This window comes from Leuciscus leuciscus (genome assembly GCF_965113295.1).
Source record: "Leuciscus leuciscus genome assembly, chromosome: 3".
NCBI lineage: Eukaryota > Metazoa > Chordata > Actinopteri > Cypriniformes > Leuciscidae > Leuciscus > Leuciscus leuciscus.
The window spans coordinates 43,607,148-43,634,129 of record NC_138727.1 but is presented as its reverse complement, the minus strand read 5'-3'; the positions used below and the strand labels follow the sequence as shown (position 1 = coordinate 43,634,129).

Genomic DNA, 26,982 nt, shown 5'->3' with positions numbered 1-26,982 from the left:
CCGCCGGTGGCAGTTCCTCCGCCTGCTCGTTGTCGAGGGCGTCCCCCTGCTGCCACTTCCGCTCCTGCTGGGCCACTGCAGCAGCCTTCACCCAGGCCTCAGCAGAGAGCTAGCCGCAGGCAGGTCGCCCAGCCTGTGTCAGACGATGCCAAGCCAGGTGACAAGTGTAAGACCAAGCGTCCCTGACGCAGGCCACTCAGGGATGGGGGGATGAGCTGTTCAGATGGTTGCCGTTCCGCCCGATTTGTCAAAAGAGCAAATTCCTCCGTTCCTGGGTCCCAAGAGGGTCAGACTGGCGGTGTGCGACCCTGTAAAGCCTTGCACCCCTCAGTCCCCTCTTGTGTCTCCAGCCGGCAGCCGGTTTGTGGTTCGAGGACCCAACTACGCCTTCTCCCGTCCCCCTTCCGACCCGTGGAGACAGGTAAGTGTTGCATCGCACACTCAAACCTCGCTTCAGGCCTCCCCGGGCCATCCGAGCCAGGTCCCTGTCCTCCACCTTGCTGCCCCACCCCGGGTACATCTGTGGTGCCTCTGGTCCCCCTGGCCCGGTTTGTGGAAGCCTGGAGAGTGCTTCCCAACCGGTCCAGCTGGCTCCTCTTTACCATCAGACACGGCTACACGATTCAGTTCGCCCGGCGTCCACCCAAGTTCAGCGACGTTTGTTACACTTAGGTGCTGAGCGAATGTGCCCCTGTCATGCGTGCGGAGATCGCAGTCCTACTGGCGAAGGATGCGATAGAGCCGTTTCCTCTAGCCGATATGAAGACCGGCTTCTACAGCCCATACTTCATTGTACCCAGGAAAGGTGGTGGATTACGGCCAATCTTGGACTTGCAAGTCTTGAATCGGGCCCTACACAGGCTTCCGTTCAAGATGCTAACGCAGAAACGCATTTTCAAGTGCCCCCCCCCCCCAATTATGTCAAGAGCAGAACAGTGGTCCCACTGAAACTTTTTCAGAGGCTCCTGGGGCAAATGGCATCCGCTGCCACAGCAACGCAGCTCGGCCCATTGCCAGTTGTTTTACTCCCTGACTTAGGGGACCCTCGGCACGGATGTGCTGGCACATAGCTGGCCTCCGCAAGTATGCGTTTCCCCCAGTGAGCCTTCTTGCACAGACACTGTGCAAAGTCAGGGAGGAAGAGGAGCAGGTCTTACCAGATGCCCCTTATTGGCCCAACCGGACCTGGTTCCCCAAACTTATGCTCCTCTGAGGGAGGAACTTCTCTCTCAGGGATGGGGCACTGTATGGCACCCGCGTCCAGACCTCTGGAAACTCTATGTCTGGTCCCTGAACGGGACGCGGAAGTTCTAGGTGACCTACCACAATCAGTCGTACACACCATCACTTCTGCGAGAGCACCCTATACGAGGCATGCTTACGCTCTGAATTGGAACCTGTTCATTGAGTGGTGTTCTTCTCACCGAGAAGACCCCCGAAGGTGTTCGATCGGTGCCGTGCTTTCTTTCCTGCAAGATGGGTTGGTGTGAGGGCTGTCACTCTCCACCCTCAAAGCCTATGTTGCCTCTATTGCCGCACATCACAATGCAGTGGATGGGAGATCCATGGGAAAGCATGACCTGATTGTCAGGTTCTTAAGGAGAGCGAGGAGACTGAATCCGCCTCGCATCCCCTCTATACCCTTTTGGGACTTATCTCTGGTGCTGACCGCACTGCAGAGACCTCCCTTTGAGCCACTGCAGGCAGCTGAGTAAAAAGTCCTTTCTTTAAAAACAGTTATCATGCTTGCTTTGGCCTCCATTAAGAGGGTAGGGGACCTGCACGCATTTTTGGTCGACGAATCGTGCCTGGAATTCGGGCCGGCTAACTCTCACTTTATCCTGAGACCCCGGCCTGGATATGGACCCAAGGTTCCTACCACTCCATTTCGGGACCAGGTGGTGAACCTGCAAGCGCTGCCCCCGGAGGAGGCAGACCCAGCCCTGACTTTACTCTATCCCGTCCGCTCCTTGCGGTTACATGTGGACAGAACGCAAAGCCTTAAGACCTCAGATCAGCTCTTCGTCTGTTACGAAAAAAGTTCTGTCAAAAAGTTGTCTTCAATCAGCTGAACAAATTCTTATGCTCGAATGGATACTTTGACAATTTGCTATCTGGTTTCCGCCCCACAGCACAGAGGCAGCGCTCATAAAGATAATAAACGATATTCGCTTACATACTGATTCAGGCAAATTATCAGTGCTGGTACTACTCGACCTCAGTGCTGCATTTGACACTGTCGATCACAACATACTTCTTGACAGGCTGGAAAACTGGGTGGGGCTTTCTGGGATAGTCCTAAAATGGTTCAGGTCATACTTAGATGGGAGAGGTTATTATGTGAGTATAGGAGACCATAACTCTGAGTGGACATCCATGACATGCGGAGTCCCTCAAGGCTCGATTCTTGCGCCACTCCTGTTCAACCTGTATATGCTCCCAATGAGCCAAATAATGAGAAAGAACCAAATTGCTTACCACAGCTATGCAGACGACACACAGCTGTACTTAGCCCTATCGCCTAACGATTACAGCCCCATTGACTCCCTGTGTCAATGCATTGATGAAGTCAACAGTTGATGTGCCAAAACTTTCTTCAGTTAAACAAAGACAAAACTGAAGTAATTGCATTTGGAAACAAAGATGAAGTTCTCAAGGTGAACACATACCTTCACTCTAGGGGTCAAACAACTAAAAATCAAGTCAGGAATCTTGGTGTGACACTAGAGTCAGACCTTAGTTTCAGTAGTCATGTCAAAGCAATAACTAAATCAGCATACTATCATCTAAAAAATATTGCAAGAATTAGATGTTTTGTTTCCAGACAAGACTTAGAGAAACTTGTTCATGCTTTCATCACCAGCAGGGTGGATTATTGTAATGGACTTCTCACTGGCCTTCCCAAAAAGACGATAAGACAGTTGCAGCTCATACAGAACGCTGCCGCTAGGATTCTGAGCAGAACCAGGAAATATGAACATATCACACCAGTCCTCAGGTCTTTACACTGGCTCCCAGTTATATTTTGGATTGATTTTAAAGTATTATTACTGGTATATAAATCATTCAATGGCCTAGGACCTCAATACATTGCAGATATGCTCACTGAATAAACCCAACAGATCACTCAGATCATTAGGATCATATCAGCTAGAAATACCAAGGGTTCACTCTAAACATGGCGAGTCTGCTTTTAGCTATTATGCCAGCCGCAGCTGGAACCAGCTCCCAGAAGAGATCAGATGTGCTCCTACAGTGGTCACATTCAAATCCAGACTCAAAACACATCTGTTTAGCTATACATTTACTGAATGAGCACTGTGCCACAGTCCGTCCGACTGTTTGTACTGTACTGTACTGTACTGTATTTTATTTATTTTTTCTAAACTTTTTAAATTATTCTTATTTCTTTTTATTATTTAAATTTCTTCTATGTAAAGCACTTTGAATTGCCATTGTGTATGAAATGTGCTATATAAATAAACCTTGCCTTGCCTTGTTACGGAGACCAGCAGAAGGGAAATGCTGAGTCAAGTCAAGTCAAGTCATGTATATTTATATAGCGCTTTTCACAATACAGATTGTATCAAAGCAGCTTCACAGTATTAAATTAAAATAATACAACAAGGTTTGTTTCAAGTTAAATTTATTGATTGATAAAATTTAATTAAATATCCCCAAAATATCCCCAACTGAGCAAGCCAAAGGCAACAGTGGCAAGGAACCGAAAAACTCCATCAAGTGACCTAATGGTGTCCTAAAACTCCATCAGGTGACCTAATGGAGAAAACAAACCTTGGGAGAACCCAGGCTCAGTCGGGGGCCAGTTCTCCTCTGGCATTTATGAGCTAAAGACCGGATTGTATTTTAGATGCACCTTGTCCCTCTGGACTGCGAGCTCACTCCACTCGGAGTGTAGCCACTTCCTGGGAGTTGGCGCCTCGCTAACAGATGTTTGTAGAGCTGCAGGCTGGGCCACACCTAACACGTTCGCTAGATTCTATAGCCTACGTGTCGAGCCAGTTGCTTCCCGTGTGCTCTCTTCACATAGAAGCCAGTTAACACTGTAAGATCCGCTCGATGTGTCGGCTTGCTGCACCATTCCCCTCATATGGACTGGATACGTGCGCTATTCTTGCTCTAGTTGAGTTCCCCTTTAGCTGAACCCTGTTGAGCTCCTCCACATCCTTTCAGCATTGGACGTGGCGGAGCGTCCGATGCTAGGCCTTCCACTCGTATGCTCTAGTGGAACTTGTGCTAGGCTGGGTCCACATGATGTGATCCCTACGGCGATCCCATATGTGTATTCTCCACAGTACGGCTCCCTGAAGCGAGCCGTGTCTTTCTTGTCGCTGACGGTTGAGTCTCCCCCTGTTATAGGCTGGAGCCACCTCAGTGACATTCCATATGTTTTACTGCCCGGTAATTCGCCCAGTCCAAATGTATCCTCCACATGTTACCTCCCTGCGGGCTGGATGTGGCTTTCGTAGTGTCCCTCCTTCCATCAAAAGGGCACGCTTTCCCAGTGTTATCCAAGTCTGAGTGTGTCTTGCGGAACAGCAGTGACTTTCCTGGCCTAAGCCCTGTCCTATCTCAATAATGCGGGGGGTCAGGAGGCTTTGTCTAGGCACTGGAAGGTGGCAGCACTAGTGCCGTTTTAATAGGGATCGGAATCAGCAGACACGTCGAATATGTTGAACGTGAGCGAATGAAAGGGAACGTCTTGGTTACGTATGTAACCCTCGTTCCCTGAAGGAGGGAACGGAGACATAGTACCGTCGCCACTACTGCTGGTCCACCGCTGACTCCGGGCTCCGCTCCGCTCCTCAGTGAAAAACAAGTGGTGCGTCCAGCTCATTTTATCAGTACTCGAAGATGACAGGCTCCCTAAGCGCAATCCCAATCAGTCGACACGCCGACTATGTCTCCGTTCCCTCCTTCAGGGAACGAGGGTTACATACGTAACCGAGACGTTCTGTATACAACTCCATTGAAGCATTTTTCTGTGATGTGTAGTGTGTAGTGTTCCATATTCTTACTGGGCTACATGAACATTCATTCATAAGAACATTTTCTAGTACAAATAACAATAAAAGGTTTTTCTTCTCCTTGCATGATCATAAGTATTAAAGCATAAAGCCAAAAAAAGAGCAACAGTAGTGCACAGTCCATCCATTTAGCAAGATTTAGAGGAGAAAGTCTGGTTTCAGACTTCCATCTAAATGAGCTCCTTGATGGATTGATCGTTAATTGTTCTTAGAAGGCTCTGCACCATTACCTTCCTTTGAATGTCTCCACTGCCATGGATTTTCCCTTGGCAAGAACAAATTTCTATATTACTCATGCACCAAAGAGTCAATGTCTGAAGGAGGACCAATTCGTTACAGGGTTGTCGATAACTAAAATATACTTCATTTTGCCTAAACGGGCTTAAGCATCTGCTACTGGCTTGCCAAGCTTCCAGGCTTTGATAATGTGAATGAATATGAAGTCTTTAAAACATGTTTTTAGTGCCATTACAAGGTTGGAGAATTTTCCCTACTCTACGTCTTCTTGGTGAAAAAGTTTGTATTACTGCTGTTAGCTGTAAAGTTGTGTAAACCCCTTACAAGCACTGCAGACAGTGTTCCGGTGAAGAGCCTGGTGTGGGACTTTTATTTACATCCCCTATAAAAGCCTGTGGCGCTCAGTGTCAGTGTGGAACCTGCCAACAGACAGAATGTGAATAACTGTCTCAATGCGAGAGCCAGCATGCCAGTGTATTCACTTTTAATGCAGGTAACAGTGAAAAACACAGATGCTGCTGCAGTGTAAGTGCTAAAATCAAGCAGAAGGAACTGGACAGATTCCATGTTTTCTGAAGTGGCTGTGAGTTTAAAAAAAACACACATATAGGCCTTGTTTCACAGACAGGGCTTAGATTAAGCCAATACTAGGCCTTAGTTCAATTAGGACATTTAAGTAGCTTTTATAAACATACCTTAGAAAAAAAAAAAAAAAACATTACTGGTGTGCATCTTGAGACAAAACAGTGGCACTGACATAATTTAATATATGTCAGTGTAATTTGCTTTCAGTTAAAACAGCTCAAACATGCATTTTAGTATGGGAAATTTTAATCTATAGGTTTAAACCTTGTCTCTGAAACCGGGGGATAGTCTTTTGAATGAAGCATAACAAAAGCAAGCTATGCACTACCATTCAAAAGTTTGGGGTCTGTAAGATTTTTTTTCTGGCTTGTGCTTCACCAAGGCTGCATTGTGAAATATTATTTCAGTTTAAATTTCTATTTAAATATATTTTGGTGGCAAAGCTGGATTTTCAGCAGTCAATACTCCAGTCTTATTACTTATTATTATCAATGTTGAAAACATATCAATGTTGTGAAGCTTAATATTTTGTGGAAACTCTCATAAATGTTTTTTAAAATAATTATTTGAGGAATAGAAAGTTTAAAAGAACAGCATTTATTTGAAATAAAAATATTTTGAAATCCCCATACTTTTGAATGGAAATATAAAATGACAGTTACTACTTTCTACATTGTTACAAAAAAAATAAAAATACTTCAAATAATAAATGAATGAATGAATGAATGAATGAATAAATAAATTCCCACAAAAATAGTAAACAGCACAACAGTGAAAATAATAAGAAATGTTTCTTGACCACCAAATTAGCATATTAGAATGATTTTGATCAAATAAATGCAGCCTTAGTGAGCATAAGCAAATTTCAAAAACATTAAAAAATATTATAGAGTGAACGGTAGTGTGTGTGTGTGTGTGTGTGTGTGTGTGTGTGTGTGTGTGTGTGTGTGTGTGTGTGTGTGTGTGTGTGTGTGTGTGTGTGTGTGTGTGTGTGTGTGTGTGTGTGTGTGTGTATTACCTCTTGTAAACATATATGATTTTGTGTTTACTCCAAATTTACAAGTTTTGTTACAAATGTTCAAATTTGGTTTGTTGAATCAAGGCTAAAGCAAAGAAAAATAAAATGGTTGTCTATTTGAGGGCCTCAAGGACAGGAATTGAAAACCACATCCTAATGGTGACATGCATTTCTGGAAAAGCTAAAATCCTAAAATATAGTGTTTTATGCAAATACATTTTCTTGAATCAGGATTTGTGAGAGATACATGTTCCAGTAATACACATGGAACTGTCTGGCTATTAGTATGCAAATGGAGCGCCTTTTTCTTCCTGAACTGTATTTCATTAGTAGACTGATCTGACAGGTCAGACAGGGATATTTTAGAATGCTGGCTCCTCTCCAGAATGCATTTGTGCACAATGCTGGATCTCTCTGTACTGTATTTTTGTTTTGTGTCATTTTTTACCCCCACCACCATTGGAAGTGAAATGTTAATAAACCATGCAGCGCCCTGAAAATGATTATTATATGGAAGTGTATGAATTAGGGCCAGCTTGTCAAGTTTGTCAGGGTGCTGAATTAGAGAGACCAGTGTGAGCCATAAAGTGCCACTTCATCTGTCGGTGCCGGCTTTGTCGGAGCTCAATTAGCATGCAGATTTCTGAATGCTTTATGAGAGCGCTGGGACTGAAGGACCTCTCAAAACATTGATTTATGATCTGAGCTCTGTCACCGTTGCCTACGGCATTGGGGCAGCCCGCACCGGTGCTTTTGTTTTCAAATAATGTTTTTACAGTTTGGCAAGATCTAGTGCAATAAGCGACAAGATTTATATTTCACACACCATTGTTCTAAGGAGGCTTATGCGATGTTTGGAGTGTTTCTTAAGTGTCTTACAATATGTGGATTATACGTTGATGCCCTGATTAATCATTTGATGTAAAGCATAAGCAGTTCGTATTTGCCTTCCTCGCTCTCAATCTCACTCTCATTCTTTCTTTTCTGTAGCTGTAAGCAGAAGCTGTATCTTGAAAACCTCCCAAACACCAGTATTATCATCCCGTTCCATAACGAAGGCTGGTCCTCTCTGCTCAGAACCCTCCACAGCATCACCAACCGCACACCTGACCACCTGATCGCAGAGATCATACTGGTAGACGACTACAGTGATAGAGGTAAACGGAAGAGCATTTCTTTGTATCTCAGAGCATCTGCTTGACATCAAGGTCGTTGTTGGTGGCTTTCTGCATTAGCTGCTCAAAGTGAATGTTGAACAAAGCTTTGATAGTACTAGGTCCTTGAGTCAAACATTTATTGAAGTAGACAGGGCTTTGCCAATGACCACTGAGTGACAAATATATGTTTTGTTATGATTGGTGTTTTATCAATTTAAAGGGAATTTTGACACTTGTAGGCTCCCTCAAAACTGGGTTTGACTGTTAACATTGCATATACATCTTTAACAAAAAAATTTTTGTCTGTCATGTTCACTACATAGTGGTGAAAATTATATATTAAATATTTGTTGGACTCCTTTGTTTCATTAAGGCTAATTTAAATGTTAGCATTTTATGATGTACATTTAAAGCACATTTAAACAGGGGTGGTTTCTTCATTAGGGCAATAGGCCGACGCACCACCAAAGTGCAAAAGGGCCGGATTTTTTCAATCACATTCGCATTCAAACAGAGTAGACTGTTTGTTCTGCCTCTGGATATAGTCCAATCAGCGTCAAGTCACGGTCTGTGGAGTACCGCCTCTTTTTGGGCAATTTCACTTTGTCAGTCAATTGATATAGACTTCCATACAAAGATTATTATTTTTATTTTATTTTTAACTGCAAGCACTGCAATGCATTCTCTATGGGTTCCGGGAGGGCTTGCACTAACGTGCTTCCGTCATCATATGTAACCTTAACTTGAGCAGCGATTGGTGGAAACAAACATAACTATTAACAATCTTTAAGCTGAAGCGACATCCAATAATTTCCTCAGGTTTTAGTCTCATTGGCCATGAAAAGTAGAGCACATTCTGCTCATTGTAAGACGTTTGGTAGTGGAATGCAGTAAGTTCAAGACATCAGGAATGTGTCTTTGCTTTGAGACACATAGCGCTCGGTTGAGCACTATAGCACCAAATACTCCTCCTTTTGGAACAGCATCCCAATACCTCACACAATAAATCAATAAGAACATCCCAGCGCACAATGCCCCTCTGTACTACAAGACATCTCAGCCAATAGCATTCCATCTCCCAGCTGGGGATGCATCATTACTGTAGAGGAATAATGGGAGAGCACAATAGTGAGCGTGTACTCCTCTCTATTCCCATTACAATACTCATGTCCAACTGAAATGACCTGCCATTAGACTGAGAGTCATCTTGCATCGTTTGATTATATATATATTTTTTATAATTACACAGATTGTTGTTTGTGTCAGAATGTTCATATAATATAATAGTGTTTCCTAATTCATATAAGGCCATCTGCAATGTTTAACGTGTGTGTATACTGTGTGTAGAGATTAACTCTGCTATGCTAATCAACGCAAGCTCATTGGTCAGTTCCCTTTGATGATGAGCTCATATGAGATGCAGATTCTCTCTCAACAGATTTTTGACCTAGAGCAACAGTTGCAATAAACTCTCAAAGCATAGAAAATGTCAGTTTTCTGGCATTTCATTGCAGTGATTTGAAAGCAGATCCACTGAAAAAGCACTAAATCTCCTGCGCATTCGTCAAGTGCTCGTATGAGTCATTTATGTGGTTTAAAGAGAATTTTAGCCAGATGTATTGCTTACTCTCTGTAACAAACATTTGTCAGTTTCCTCAGATCTCTAGCAATGAGAGGTAATTCCGCCAGCCAGTATACAGAAAGAATGAATGAGCTTTACTGCAACAATGATTTGGTTTCACTCAGATTAAAGATTGACCAATTATGTCCAAGTGCATTTGAGAGGAAATAAGCACCTGTCAGTATTGTCACCGGTCACTCTACCTGCACTCTCTCTACACAAACACACAGAAGGTTGTGTGCAGCCGGTGGCCTTTTTGTCTGGACAGTCGCTTTTGAAAACATTCAGTACAATCAATCACTACAGCCAAGAGCGAGATCTAATTAGCATAGAGCAGAGGACAGTCCAGAATGACTGACAGAGAGCCATACTTCTGCCACTCATGATCACTGGCACTAACCAAACCCAGATATGAAGTGGATATAAAGTGGGCTGAAGTCACCCCCCCCTTAAAAAAAAAAAAGTTTGATCTCAATATGCATGTATTTTCTTATTCTATTAAAAAAAGGGAACTGTGCTTTCAACCAAGCTGTGCCACTGTAGCTTTGGTAAAACTTTATTTTCATGGTACCTCAACAGACATTCTACTGACTATAAGTAACTTTGCATCTGCATGTCAACTTATTCTATTTACCTGTACCCTACAACTAACCCTAACCTAACAATATACTGTCTATGACATCTACTAATGCTCCAATGAGAGTTAGTTGACAAGTCACTTATAGTTAGTAGAACGTCCAAAGTGGATCATCGAAATAAAGTGTAACCAAATAAAAATACATAATCATAAACAGCAATATTTAATTATGATAAAATGTTTCCATGTATCAACAATGGCACACTTGTCACGGTCACCACCTCCTTCACTACATTTCCCAGCATCCTCATTGGCCCACACCTGCACCTCCTTCACAATCACCTGCACCTGTCAGCGATCTCCCTCATTAACTTCACCATAAAACCACTCACCTTAGCTGTGTCCCAATGTGAAGGCTGCATCCTCTGAAGGCTGCATTTGAAGGCCGATTGCGTCATAGCGGCGAGACGAAGGACGTCCCAGTTCAAAGGCTGTATCCTTGGAAGGTCGCATTTGAAGGCCGATTGCGTCACCGCGGCTCGATGAAGGCTGTCCCAATTCAATTCTGCATCCTTCGAAGGCTGGTTGCATCATCGCGATGCGATGAAGGCTGCCCTGATTCAAAAGCGACGCCAAATGCACCATTCGTTTCCCCGTGAAAGGAAGGATACATAAAAAGAATCCTAAGCGGCCTATCCTACCCCAAAAGTCATTCCGCGCCGGTTACAACAGCATTTTTTTTATTTAATTTTAAAGGTGGCCGATACTAGAGTTCGGTGGTGGACCGCAAATTCACATTTAAATGTAAGTATTATGTTTTCATTTACTCAAATAGCTTAGCGAAACCAGAGTTAAAGTTTCTTATAAACTTCATCTTAACTCCTTCGTCATCATTGTGCGGCTTCATTTGTCAGGTAGTTTGAGGCAAAACTTGTGCTAATATTAGTTTAACGACCTATTTGTAATATTTGCACTAGTCTATCTCACTTGTGTATTATTAAAAAATATCACTCACTCTATAAAGCCCACAACAATAAGAAAAGCAGTAGATGAGGCAATGGGGTTTCACTTTTATGTGTTTTTGTAGTGCTGTCATAAAAACGGTCTAAAAGGTTTTAACCAAATTTGAGTTTCCAGAAATTATGATTTCTGAAGTATTTTGTATGCATGTCTTGATGTGTCATTTTGCAGTGTTAACAATGCACTTAAGATTGCACGCCTGTGTTAAGTACCCTTTTCTGCTTTTTTAGAGCAATTTATTAAAAAAAATATATATAAAAAAAATAACAAGCCATGGTTCATTTGCTATGCCCTTAGGATTGCAAGTGTCCTGGGATAGATGAGGGTGTGAGTGGGAAACCCACTGCTGAAACGTGGCCCTGGTTTGTCCTCATGGATGAGGTGTTGGGACAGAGGCATTGCACCAACCCCTTTGTCGTCATAGCCTCAATCCCTGAGGACACACCAGGGCCGAGTTCAGCAGTGGGCGCCCACGGTGAGGAGGAACAAGGGGCAGCACCAGCACGAAGGCAGAGGCGAGGGGAGTAGGGAGAGGATGGACAGGCTGTTTTCTCTTCTTGAGAGAATGATTGAAAAATATGTTTGTTTTTTCCTACATATTCTTGTTTCTATTTTTTAAAAGGAAAGAAAAAATCTGTACATTATTTTTATGCAGCTTTAAATGTGTAAATAAAAGAGAATGAATTGTTCTGGACATTGTTTATTTTTGTAATGACAGAAATAATTTCTACATGAAACAAATTCTTGTATACTTTTTTTTATTTTTTTTATAAAATTGGTAAATGAAAATCATTTGTTCCACAGGCTACATTAAAGTACTTTTTTCAACTATTAATAACATACAGTACATTAACATATCAAAATTAACATTTACAGTACATAAAATAAGAAAATTGTAGACTTGTATTGAGCTGAGCAGGGAGACCCTGGTGTGCTGCTGGACCGGGATGGGCTCCACAATAGAGACCCTGGTAAGGCCTCCTGCTGGTGGGTCTCCAGAGTGTTTGAGTGCATATTTAAACTATCCACTAAGTTGTCTACCAACAGGTTTGCATGGCTGACTCAATCGACGGCTCCTATGTCACGGAGGTTTTTATTTATTTATTTCTGAAAAAAGCACTTTTAATAACTATTACTGCATTGGGGAAAAACTACTAAAACCTTAGTTAAGCAAAATTATCTTGCATACTCTAATGTACTTAAAGTATCAAGAGTAAAACTAGAGGTATGTATTCTGCAGGAGACAAAACTCCTTGTCAGGGTTTTTATGATAGTTTTTTTTTATATTATGCTGCTACTATGCATTTTACTTCTGAATATTTTCAAGATTGTGACATTATATACTTTTGTGTAGTTTAATGTAAAATCATATGTGAGGGAAAAAAAGTACTTCAGTAGGTTACTTTACATTTGTACGTGAATACTTAACGAAATATGCAGTTCCCAAAATTAAAGTAACAAAATGTAGGTCTATTGTCACAATATTAACAAATTGTTGCTAACTACAGCTGCATTCCAATCATATCAAAGGGCGCATCTGAAGCGTTCGGACCGGTCTAGCCTACAAGGACTGTTCTTGTCGCCTGGCAACTGTGACAGCTGCCGATGACGAGTGCGAGAAATACTGGACTTTTTTATTTTCAATTGGGTTTTATATTCAAACAGGGCTAAACCGAAAATACATGACCTGGCAGCGCCGGGGCTGAAACATCCTCACCATGTCCTCCAGTAAAATATAAAACATAAAAATGACAATAGCCAATTCTGGCTCCATAGCTGTTTACTCAATTATATCAAATTAATTATCAGGATGGCAGCAGTCCTCTCGCAACGTTGCTTGCGCCAGAAGCGGTGATCAGAAACACCTGGTTGCGCAATTAGGAAATCCTAGAAGGCTACATGGTGCGTCCTTCGAAGGATGCAGCCTTCACATTGGGACACAGCTTTTTTGTTCCCTCATCGTCCAGTCTTGTTTATCCTGAGTGTGTGGAACGTTTGGACCCATACCTCCCGTGTCTTTACCTGTGTGATCACCTGTGTCCTCTCCAGCGATTCCTCCAGTGATTCCTCCAGTGTTCATCCCCAGCATTCCCCTCCAGCGTCTGTGTCCTGTGCTCTCCTCTACCTTGTGTTTGCCATTTACCTGTTTGTCTGCCCACTGCTGTTTAATAAACTCTTTACCTGCTCTTCTGTCTCCGGATCCCTGTCCCGTAACAACACTGAGATTTCTGTGAACATTTTGAATGCTAACAAATGACACTAAAGAATCATTGAATCAGAGTTTTTTAATTGATTCACTTAGTTTGAGCTTATTTTACTGAAATGAGTCAAACTTACTGAATTTAATGCTTTTTTTGCTTTTAAACATTTTCATAACATCTGTCTTTAAACTGTATCATTGACTCGTGATACAGTTTTTGTATTATTGATACTGGAACATAAAATAAAAATAAGTGCATTAAAATCATTGCAATATTAACAATCCTAAATTAATTTTTAATATATGCAAGTAAAACCACAACTTTTAATGCTTCAGGCAGACACTTATCAAAGCAATTTACATTGCTTTCAAGATCCAAAGTATACTGTGCAGTGAATGTCCTAATATTCTTATAGAGTTAATTTTAAAACATCTACTTATGAATGGATGCACATGAAAAGACCACAGTGGCGCTCCTCACTTGTATTGTGTGATTCATTTTCATGAATATGTAGAGCGTTTGTGTTTCTTCGACTCTGCTTAAAGTAAAGTATTTTTAGAGCGTTGCTAAAGTGGAAGCTCTGCTGGTGTCTCTCTCGCCGCCAGCCTGGCTCTTATTGAAGATAAGCATTTCCACCATGTCTCACTCTGTGCAGAAGAGGCCTTGCTGGGCTCTCATTAATTGTGGATACAAATTAAATTCATGCCATGCATTTAATTAATTGAGAAACGTCTTCGTCATGGAAGCTCACAGTGGCATTCAGTAGCGTGAAGGTGCTTCACTTTTGAACACTTTTGTTGTTCTTTCCTTGGCCCGGATGACTCGTTAAGGCTTTCAGAATGTTTCTTTTTGCCTGTGTGTTTAGCTAAGCTGTAAAGTCAACTGCATGATGATTAAATTAATATTCCCTTTAATAGATAGTATTAAATTAGAACATGTAATTAAAGCTCTCTTCTAATGAACCGAAATTAAATGGCTAGCATGAAATATGACACTTGTGTAAAGGCAGATACAACACATGCAAGTCAGACTTCATTTTCTATTAAGGCTAATTAAACCGCCATTATCGTTACATGGACGTGTGTTCATATACATTAAATCAGTATTAGTGACCATTACAATATATTGATAAATGGAATACATCAGCTTGCCATTGTTTCTGTTTGAATAGGGGTGGAAGATAAAGGGCATTTGAATGAATATTGAGTTAGATTTTTTAAAAAGTTATGCTCAATCGGCAGACTAATATGCGTGTTAACATTATTTTAGTGTGATCAAACTGCTTACTTTTTCTTGTGTTATATTCAGTTTTACAACTTTATGGTAATGTCAATGCAATGACTGTATAAATTATGTAAATATCTTTACCTATACATCTCAAATAATACACGTTTTATGAAGAATGAATACTTTGATAAAACATTTAAGATTTATAATACAGTAAAAGCAGTAATATTGTGAAATAATACACATTATTTATTTTAATATATTTTTAAAATGTAATAAATTCCTGTGATGGCAAAGGTGACTTTTACTCCAGTCTTCAGTGTCACATGATTATCCTTATACTAATAAATTCTCCTTATGCTAGGGTTTTGCTAAAATTTTCACGAAACAATTAACTAGATCATCTTTAGGCTGTCACGGTTATCTGGACTCCTTCATCTTTAGTTTCACTTTCATGGACTTTCAGTTTGTTTTCATCAGTCACATGTTTCTTTGTTTTGTTTTTTTCCCCGCCACTCTCTGTTCTCATGGACACTAATCTTCCACTAAAGCTGAACATTATTTATTTCCTTACCTCTGTGTATTTAGTTCTTCTGTGTGCAGTCTTCAGTTGATAGTCGATGTTTGCGTGTTAAACTTTGTTTCACGCACGCTCTGTAAAACTTTCTGTCAGTTCCTGAGTTTATTGTAGTATTAAATCACTACATATTGGATCCTGTGTACCTTCGTCTTCATCATCTTTAGTCTTAGGACACAGGCCATGCCGACAAAAAGTTATGGAATTCAAAAGTGGATTAGTCAAAACATTCTTGAACAAATTTGACGAAAAGCACGTCAAGATAGATGTGAGGCTATACCTCTTCAATGCTAGCGTATTTAAAACAAACTTGGTTTGTGTTATGACAGCCATGAGCTGAGGATACCTGAGGGCTGTTCCATAAAACAAGATTAGAATACAAGCCAGGTTTATTTTGGTTAGTCAGACTTATTGTCGGTTGATTCTGTTTCATAAAGCAAACTTAAAATAGTTCAAACTCAGTTACCCTGGCAACTTATGCTGGGAAACTAGCCTGGTCCAGGGCAGGCTAACTGTCAGGCTAAGCCTCAGCTGTTACACAGATCCTCTAACACTGACCAACAAGAACACAAAATATAGAAATATTATATATATATATATATATATATATATATATATATATATATATATATATATATATATATATATATATATATATATATATAAAATATAAATATATATAATATATAATATATAATATATATATTATATAATATAATATATATATGTGTGTGTACTGTTTTTATAGATATAGATATAGATATATAGATAGATAAATACAATATATATACTACAGGTTTTGTTTGGCAGCTGTAGTACATGTTTATGATTATTAAAAGAACATTAGAACACAATCTAAAAAAAAGCTTTTTAAAGCAGAAGTTAAAATCACAAAATTAAAAATAAATAATTACAAATGCACAGTATAAATTTTAACTGGTAAGATGAATCTGAGCTTAGTAATTGACAGTAATATGTAATTAGTAATATGTCTTTCAATTCAAACACATTTAACACAATTATACAAATGGACAGTTCCTTTAAAGACATCATATTTTCCCCCAATAAATATTCCTTATTTTTCCTTTATTTTTTTTGTGATAATACCCACCAACACATACACATGATTTAAGGGGTAAAAGACAAAAAACAATAAATAAATATTAATAAAAATGTAACATTCACATATTTATATCAAACTCTTATAATGACACATAATTCCTAATAGTTATTCAAGTAATATTATTTAATTATCAAATATTAAATATTAAATAAGTAAATACATAAAATAACAAATAACTAGAAAGAAAAGGGAGGGAGGGTTATATCAAAATGTAGTTAATGTAGGCTAATATTCCTTTATTTTATGGAATATTCTTTGATTTTAGAGTTGCACATATCTTTTCAAAATGTATACATTTGCTCTTAATTTCATGTTATCCTCTCCATAGTGTACTTTAGAAACTAAATCTAACCACTCATTTAAAACTGGGGATTCTTGCTTTCTCCAAAAAATTATTGCATTAAAAGCTGTAATTCTCAGCATTCTAAATAAGTATAAGTCATCTTTATTAAGTAGCATAGGTCCTATACCCAAAAGTATATTTTGTATCTTTATATATTTAGTTTCTTAAAAAAAAAATCTTCCCTGAATTAGGCTACTTCTGTTCATATTTTTTTTATTAGAAGTATAAAATATATGAGTGTAATGAGCTAGAAGTTCACTGCAACTTATCCAACATCCTAAAGATAAATTATTATAATTAGAAGATATTTCTGGTGTTATAAAATATCGCATATTAATTTGCCAAGCAAAATGTATATTTTAGTCAGAATTATTGCGCTCCTATTTGGCGCGCATGTGCGCAGCAGCGCTCGTTCAATATGAAGATTAGCAGTATAAAATCGATTTGATCCACGATCGACCTCTAGGGCTGCTTCAGAAACGCGTGCACACGCAATTATCTAGACTAGATAAACCTGGATCAAATTAGTGAGATTGCGTGAACTTGAATTACCTTTTATGGAACCACTTTAGCCCCAACTTATTTGTTAGGCTCATTCAAGTCCGGTTTTGGAGTTTAACCCCCGCTTTTCTAAGCGTCTTTTATGGAACAACCCTCTGCACAGTTTCGGGGCAGTGCCACCTAGTGGAAAAATTACTATTTTTGCTTATAACTTCTGAACAGATTGGGCAAAAATCACAAAAATAAATGCAGCATGTGGAGTTGAACGATACCAATTTATTTATCAACCATTTTTGGTGTGGTCCATTTTGAATTTTGTCATAAAATAGTATCTTTTTGACCCCAAACCTCACATTGACCACGCCACATCAATATGTTAACAGCGCCACTTATTGGTAAAAAATTATTAGCAATTAAATCATGTGACTAGTATATATGATTTTTTCAGCCATTATTGTTTTGTCATAATCAACAATATGACACAAATGTTGTTAGTCCAACTTAAAGGTAAAATTCTACCATAATTTACTCCTAGTGTTCCAAACCTGTATGGCTTTCTTTCTTCTGCAGAGCACAAAATGATCTTTTTTTTTTTTTTTGGTTAGTATCCCTTCAAACTTGTACTGAACCGAGAATATTCATTTAAGAGCAACAGTGTCATAGAAACACATTTATGGTCCACCTTCTGTGAGTACAATGTCACAACACAACCTTAACTTCCATAGCCTAATTTGTGTTTTTACCTGCTGGAAGCTGAATTTGTAGTAATTACTGACCAGCCTCCATGTGCCCTTTCAAAAGCTACAGCTGACACAATTAGTATGGTGTGAAGATAGTCTGGCTACTCTTGGACACACACACACACACACACGCGCACACACACACACACTCACACAAACACACAAAGACACAGAGACAAACACAGATTCACAGTTTTTGCTGGCTCACCTTGACAGTGAATGATTACTATGCTCTGTGTTTTGCGAATGACGAGGAACAACTCCTGCAAGCCAAATGTGTTTCCCTCCAAGAAAACGTCCTTGAACTCCTCTACAAAGTGATGTAAAGAACCGAATGATAAAATCTTTGCAGTAACAAGCTGTTCATGCTGCACCCTTTTCTGACATACTATTTGAGAAGCAGACAGTGGGATACTGGGCACTTTGCTAGTCAAGCCTCTCAGAGTCTTCTGCTAAGACAGCGTAATTATTACAATCACCTCACCTCTTTTTTAGAGCAGACACATGCACGCCATGGACCAATTCACGAAGCAACTTGAGATGTTACTTAAAGAGAGAGAGAGTGCTCTTATCTTGGATCTGTCAATGCTTTAGTGAGTACACCCAGCATGCTTTGCTCCAAAAACTGCACAAAGTGCAGGTGATTTTTTAAAGTATGCAGGTAATTTAGGTGGGTATTCACCCTTCAGATTATTTGCTTTGGAAAAAAATAATATATAGAGAGAGTTAGTGTAGAGGTCTGTCCCATTTGCCATTCTTCTGTACTATTTTTGGCCATTTTTGTAGGAGAATGAGTGCAAGTAGTGTGTTCACAGTGAGCAATGCAATAAGACATTTTATGCACTCATGCACCTTATAAAGCGGAACGGGAGTTTTATCTGGAAATGATGGTGGTATGATCAAAAATTGTCAAAATGGCAGACGCAGTGACTGCTGAAACTTGGGTGATAAGGCTGGTCCTCTGAGTGTTGGTGGTCCACTGATTAATGTGAAGACAGGTCAGGTGACCACAAGAAGAAGAGATAAGACCTGTCCTGATGCCCTTGATGATGACTTGACGAGGGATCTCTGGGTGAGAAGGCAGCATTATGCAAAAGTTGAATGCGTTGACAAAATTGTTTAATATTTGTTTAACATTTACTGTATGCAAAATGCCATTTTGGCTATTATATTGAATTAGGACTCAGGCAAGTGGTCAAAACAGGCATATGGACATATTTTAAATGTAATTTCTCAAATGAAAAGCTTATATGTATGTAGCAGTTTTTTTTGTTGTTTTTTTGTTGTTTTTTCAGCAGCCATTACTACAGTCTGCAGTGTCACATGATCCTTCAGAAATCATTCTGAAATGCCGATTTGGTGCACAAGACACATTTCTTGTTGAAGACAGTTCTGCTTCTTAATATTTTTGTGGAAACTCAGTATTCTTTGATGAATATAAAGTTCAAAAGAACAGTATTTATTTGAAATGTAAATCTTTTGTAACATTATAAATTAATTTGCTTTCACTTTCGATCAGTTTAATACATCCTTGCTGAATAAGAGGATTAATTTCTTCTCAAATAAAGAGAAAAAAAGAAGACAGGCATTTAAAATGTCACTTTAATTAACTGAAATGAAACAAATGTATGTACTGTAGTAAAAATAGCATTAGTGTTGTATTTGAGATTATACTACCCTTCAAATTCATTTACTACATGACAATGTAGTGTAGTGTAGTGTAGTGTAGTGTAGTGCACAGTGTATAGTACATCATTTTAAGGCACTATTATGTGATTTGTTTCTCCAGTAGGTACTACTTAAGTCACTATTTAATTGCATTTGTTAACTATTAGCTAAAAGCCATTGCGTCTAGCAAGTGGTGGGGTAAATCACCCCCAAAATACAGGGATTATCTAAGCAATAAATGAATCAAGGTGAAGAAAAAATCCATTGTCTAATAGCTTTTGCTGCACAGGAGGCAATTAATGTACCCTAAGCTGGCTGGGCTCAAGATCAGCCTCAGGGATCAATGTTCTTAAGCCCAATCAAAGCAATTCCATCGCATTATTTGGCTAGACTAATTGCTCGGACTAAAAAAGTGCAAAGTTTACCCCTAATGAGATTGACCCGTAGAATAAATGTGTTCCCTTGCTTTAAAGATTACGCTGACTTTTCTTATCCAGGGGCGCTTGTTAAATGAACACTTCCTGAGCATCCGGCTTTAATCGCTATTGCCATAAAATCATTGCTTGTGCATATTTCACAAGAAAAATGCTGTTTTCCCAGTGTCTCAGATTTAAAGGCACAAATCTCTGGATCAGCCAGGGTGTTTCACACATTATTGCAGTTTATCATGCACTGCACAAGTCATTGCTACCCATTAGCAGTAGTGCAGTCTCCAGTCTTTTTAGTGGATGATCAGTGGGCTGGTCCTCTGGGTGTTAGTGGTCTGCTGACTGAGCCTCGGTGTGATGTGCTTAGATGACAAGACCTGCCCGGATGCCCTTGGACATTTTGCTGTCTTGGCGAGGCTTCTACCAATGGAGAAATGGCAGAATCTCTCTAGAGTGGCCGTAGATGCGATTGATTGGAGCGGGCAAAATAGACAGTGATGTACTCTTTGTCACTGCCACTCCCCCATGGCGTGAAAGTTTAAAGCAAGAATCAATCCTCTCGTTGGCCGCCTCATGGAGGCTGTCGATAGTCATAAGTGGCTGACCTTCTCATCAAAGTTTGTGCCCCTCATCAGGCTCACGGACTCTGGCAGATATTGCTTGGAAAGCTGCATCCATCAATCCTGTGCCAACACAGCCAGGGATTGTCATGGTGACAAGGCTTTGAGGGTTTTTCACAAGAGCTGAAGTGTTAATAAAGTTAATAACACCACTGTCAGTGGCAGATGTTCAACAGGAGTTAACATCTAAATGCAAAAACATTATTTTTTAAGCTCCACAATGCACATAAAATACATTGAGATCAAAGTCATAGTCATCAGCATCAACAATCCCCAGTTTGCACAATGCAGACGTTACTGTAAGTAGCATATTGTTTTATTTGATATCTTCACTTACAGATATTATAATCTTCATTTACAATGCACTGCACTCAGTCGGCAGTAATTGGTCTACTAATAGCTACTTCAGAGACTTTTCTACTTAAAAGTATGATGCTCAGAACTAGTCCCTGCTGAGAAAATGGTTATCTCTCGCTCCCACTTTGACACTTCACCACTAAGGATCTGTCTTCCTGTTCCCCAGGCTCTACACCACTGAAGAGCTCTGTCAACCTCTGTATTTTGACATGGCATCTACTACATGGAGTGAACTACAAAGCTACACTGTAAAAAAAACAAAAAAAAACAAAAAACATTGCAGTTGTGAAAGAAATGTACAGAGCCCCATCTGTACAAATGTACAGGACCTTTGCAAAAAAATTACCTACCGATTAATTATTATTAATCTATAATTAATAATAATAGACTTTTGTGTGCGCACAAGAAACTTTTTGTGTGCTCACGAGAATCTAATAGTTATAAAGCTATATGATAAGTTTGTGTGAAGAAACAAATTGTAAGTTGTTATTTTCTTTACATTTATATATCCCTTAAATGCATGATCCCTTAAATTTGGATGTTTCGCCAATCAGTATTTCATACTTAGGTCTTTAGAGACCCGGATCTATATCTTACACGGATGGATATCTACCTGTCGCGATGATGTAAAATTCTCCTGATATTAGAGTTGTAGGATTGAGGGCGAATCAAACACAAATTAATCTTCCAGGTGATTTGTTCAAACGTAACTCTACACAGAACTCAACATTCCAGGACCCCAAATCAGGAATCCAGAGCCATAAAATCACCCATCCCGGCTCCTGCCAGTCTACCTAACCAAAGAAAACCCCCAGCTAAGAACTTTTATGAGCCCAACTAAAGGAAGAACTTGTCAATCTGAGATAGCTTGGAAAAGAATGATTGGCTCAGAGATGGCACAGCTCAGGGCCCTAACAAGAGGTCACATGACCCCTGCGACTAACAGACCCTGTCTTTCTTAAGGACCAAAGAGATGAACAAAACAGACGTCAGCAGGAACTATCCATGACCTCAGATTGGAATGTCTAAACCCCATAAACTTTACACACCAAAAATCCATAAAACTCATCCCAGAACAATTCTTGGCTGACCTATAATCAAACATCTACATCATTATTTGTTGTCTACAATCTATATATGTGTCTATGCATGCTTAGATCACATACAAGTCATGTAATTGTTTTAACTATTAGATGTTTGAATGAAAGTGTGTCTCGTTTCATGCAGTGTTGTTTTCGTCAACGATGACGATAACGAAATTATTTCGTTGACGCACCTTTTTTTATGACGATAACGCGACGATGACTAGCTAAAAATGTCTCTAAGGTGACTAAAATATGACGAGACGTTTTCGAGTTTTCGTTGACGAGACGAGACGGAACGAAAATGATTATAAGTCTGACGTTCAATTAGGGTTGCCAACCGAGAAAAAAAAAACGACGGTGCGGTAGATACTAATTTCTCCCCCTGTTTGTCTATGATCAGCGTAGCGTTTTTAACATCTTGGAACATCATCAGAGAATGCCTTTTTAATTGGTCGTTTCACATTGTGAGTCACGTATCGTAGCAACGATGACGACAAGTGACAACAGCGGGAAATGTAAAAATGACTACCTCGTTCCGAGCAGCCGGCCGCCGGCGAGAAAGAAAAGAACCGAATTCATTACATTGAATGGTAAAATGACTACCCGTAGCTGGAATGCGTGAGGGACAATGAATACAAGGCCAATTGTACCATATGCCGTCGCGTTTTTTCTGTTTGTCACGGCGGAGTGTGTGATATTAAGCAGCACTCATCAGGAGATAATCTAATAATTCTATTGAATAAGTTCGCACACAAGGCTACAGAAAACTGTTGTGTTTATTTTTCTTCAAATGCAGTCTAAGCCGGTGAGTTTTGAATGTTATATGTTGTATTTGTTTAAGTTAAAAATAAAATGTATTATAAACTAAACAAATCCATGGTTCATTGTTGGCAAAATTATCATGATAGCCTTTATATTTCACATCTATGTGGTTCAGTCTTGTATATTAGGCCTACTTTGCTATTCTATAAATATATAGGCCTAATAAGTTGTATTATAATATGCTATAAGGTATGAAATATATTTATCTAAATGTATCAATTAGTTTCCACAATATTCACCAGAAGTCATCATTAAGGGGTTATTTAAAAAAAAAAAAATGTTATGAATTGCAACACTTGCTACAACCTGTCAAACCTAAGCCCATGTCCAATACTTTTTAACCTAAATTATTTTTTTAAAGACTAAGTTATTTTTTATTTTTTTTTATTTTTTACTAAAATTGATTAAAACTTGACTAAAACCTTTTTGCGTTTTCGTCGACTAAAACTTGACTAAAACTATCAAGTTTATAAGTGACTAAAATGTGACTAAAACTAAAAAGCATTTTCGTCCAAAAGACTAAGACTAAAACTAAAAGGGCTGCCAAAAACAACACTGGTTTCATGGCTGTTGGATTGTCCGTTCAAAACTAGTAAGTTGGCTGGAATTAAATCTGTGTAATATGTTTTGATCTTCTTTTAATTAGAAATCATGTCTAAACTGTGGCCTCTGTTCTCTCTGCTTAAGAGCTAGAGAACAGACACCCCCCCCCAGATAAGATAATTTACGATCAGAACTGAAAAGAATGCCACCTCCTAAATTTAGCCAGTGTCTAATTGGCCAGAACTCATCCTGGAGGTTGGACAAACTTTGAGTTTAAAATCTTAGACCCAAAAACAAGGTCTCTCTCTATCTCTGTGCTCTCGCTCTCTGGGTTCACCCTCAAGAAACGCTCTGCTATCACTCTCAAGAGAGATGGGCAGAAAAAGATGAAGATCTCAATCAGACCAGTAACCATGTAGACACGAAGAGACAGAACCCAAATCAAGATCAGAAGAACATGGGTTTAACAACTTCATTCAAGCCATCATCTACTCTCGTCTCAATTTCCTTTCTTTTCTAAGTTTTCGAGCCACGTTTCTTCTGCAAAGCCAGCTTCAACAAAGACTTTCATTCCGCCAGCACACCACGTGACTGGCCGCCCCAGACAACAGGCACGAGGAGACCAGCCAACGAACGGACCGGGAAAACCCCTTTCATGCAACAAAAGGGAATCCCCAAAAGCAAAGACAAGCAAGTACTGCCTCCAGACTCTTAAGCTGAACTGGTGTATTTGATACAGATTTAATAACCTGTCTAAGAAACGATAGAAGGGTTAAATTAATGATTGATGGTTCGTTCCAGGTCATGTCTTATAAGTGCATATAGAAACTTGGGATTTCATCATCTCACTCTTAAAACTCACTCTTTCCTCTCTCTCTCTTTCTTTCTGCAACTCGTATGAATGTGTGTGCGTGTGTTTGTGTTAGATATTAGTTTTATGTGTTAGAATAATCAATAAAGTCATGTTTGTATTTTAAAGAAAAGTATTACTTGTGTTATGTGCTTACGAATTTAATGTCTTAAACTTCTGATCTAAGTTACCTTGCTAACCATAGTGTTTCACTATAGTTCGGATATTTATATCCGTTGCAGAGTTGATAGTTACAGCCAGTTCAAATGAACCGCGAACGAGTCATTTGCTCGGTTGTAATAAGTGACTCTTTCAAATTCCCTATAAATTAATTAATAATTCCTTTGAGCTAAATTGACGAATCACTACAAATACAAATATCTTACAGAGTAACAATTACAGAATAATAAAATAAAGCATATTTTGTTACCTTTTGGAGCTTGGAAGGGTTCAGTTTGAGCAGAAGTTTTATATCATCACTGTCCTCATCAGAGCTCATTTCCCAGTACATTCAGCATCTGGCTCTCAAACATATTCTCAAAACTATCATTTTCAACATCTTCAAAATCAATATTTTGATCGCTGACAGCTCCTTCACCAGATCCAACATCAAGTGACAGTGTCTCTAATATTTGATTGCGTTCAGTACTTGCTTTGCAGTAAATCGCTGAGCCATTTCAAGTTTTGCTGATGATGCTTCCTATTCTTTTGTTTTCTAAAGTGAAACATTACTTCATCATTGTGTATCAGACATTGCCACCTTGTGGAATAAAGGTGAATTGCACTTTTATTGCAGATTTAATTATTGTTGTGCAGAAAAAAAATATATATATACTTACACCGTTACACACCTTTGTTAGTGACCCTATATAATATTTACAAAAAATGAAAGAAAATTTAATTTATTTTACATTTTATATATATTTTTTCCTATTATAATGTTTATAATGAATTGATTTAGGAAAACTAACAAGGTTGATGTCTAACTTAAACAAAAAAATTATGAGGAGGAGGGTAGTGAATGACATCCCGGGTCACTAAAGACCAGAGGTATGCATTTAAGGGATATAGTTACATATGTTACAGATAGGTTGTAGTCACTATTTTTTTATTTAAATTTTTTTTGTATGGAATAGAGCAGGAACTTCCTGCCATTCTTCATATATATATATATATATATATATATATATATATATATATATATATATATATATATGACACATTGATTGCCTGCTCATTCAGTTTCATACAGCTTCAGCAGCGCTGAGAGGGGTAGTTTGTAGATATCCACTGAATTTAATGAAATATATTTATTTTTATCGATTATTAACAGTTAGATTCTAGCAGTTAGATTATTATCAGTTAGTAAACACTCTTTCTGCTAGTTACATTGTTACACCAGTAGAAATGAAACAAGTAATAGTAAGTCTTTATGAAACAGGAAGTCTTTATGAGTGAGTCATTCATTCATTTACAGCTTATTCGTTCAAAAACGCTGATTTATTTAGGAACAAAACTATTGTGTGTCTTTATATAGCTACGAGTTATCCATAGCTGATTTGTTTAAACACACTGTTTCATTCAGGAATCAAACAAGTATTTGCCTTTATGAGTGAGTCATTCAGCTGATTTGTTCAAAAATACTGATGTCTTTAAATAATATATACTTACGTCAACAAATGTTTGGAACAATGTAATTATTGTGTTCATGTTCAATTGTGCAAAACACTTTTGCTGCTATTCAGGTGAGATACGGATAAGGTCAGAGACAAGTTTCATTTTATGGTTATGTCAACAGTGTAATTTTAGATGTAATTATATGCTGCAGGTATTTTTTTTATTCAAGTGCAATGTAAAAATACGTGTACACAATAAGTGCATTGTATCAAATTAATGGTTACACTTTATTTTAAGGTGTCATTGTTACAGTGCAATTATATATTTGAGTACAGAGTAATATTAATTTACAACATGTACTTTACCTAGGGTTAGGGTAGGATTAGGATTTGGGTGAGGGTTAGTTGCATGTACATGTAATTTACTGTTAGTACTATGGTAAGTACATGTAACATAATTATGTAACAAGTACACTGTAAAATAAAGTGTTACCAAATGAATAATTTTAATCTTAGTACATAATAGAAAAAAAAAAATTGGGACCATTCAGGAATGCCACAACTGTGTATTGTTTGGAGGCATGTATACCTGTTCTGCTGTGACTCCGTTTAGAACTATTTTTGTTGGCGGAGCAAAAAAGGACAAAGTTTCTGACAAAATTGCCTAAAGCATTGTAGTGTACTCAATAACTTTCTTGTTAATGCACTGTCCCGCAAAAGCAATATCACACTCTAAACCAGCATCCAAAAATAACATATGTTATACTACGGGTAGGCACTGACTTCAGTGGCCTGAGAACACTGGTGAAATTTGATTTGGATGAAATGTGACCTCTTTTTTGAAAGTAAGTTAATGAAGGGCATTGAATCAGTAGAGGTTATGGCAGAATTGGTCATAACACCACATGAGTGGGCAAAGCAATAATGCGTCCTTCAAATAAATAACTTCAAATATTTCAGCTTTAAAGTGTAGAACCATCATTGGATACACTGAACACAGATTTGTGGGTAGCACTAC

At 38.8% G+C, this 26,982-nt stretch overlaps 1 protein-coding gene across 1 annotated transcript in view; it reads left to right on the top strand.

Annotated features, from left to right (window-relative positions):
• Positions 1-26,982, top strand: part of galntl6 (polypeptide N-acetylgalactosaminyltransferase like 6) — a 255,083-nt gene that overhangs the window by 86,496 nt on the left and 141,605 nt on the right. Inside the window, exon 5 of the mRNA XM_082163243.1 lies at positions 7,879-8,045. Coding sequence (XP_082019369.1) covers positions 7,879-8,045 — 167 coding nt within the window. The remainder of the gene's footprint in view (positions 1-7,878; positions 8,046-26,982) is intronic.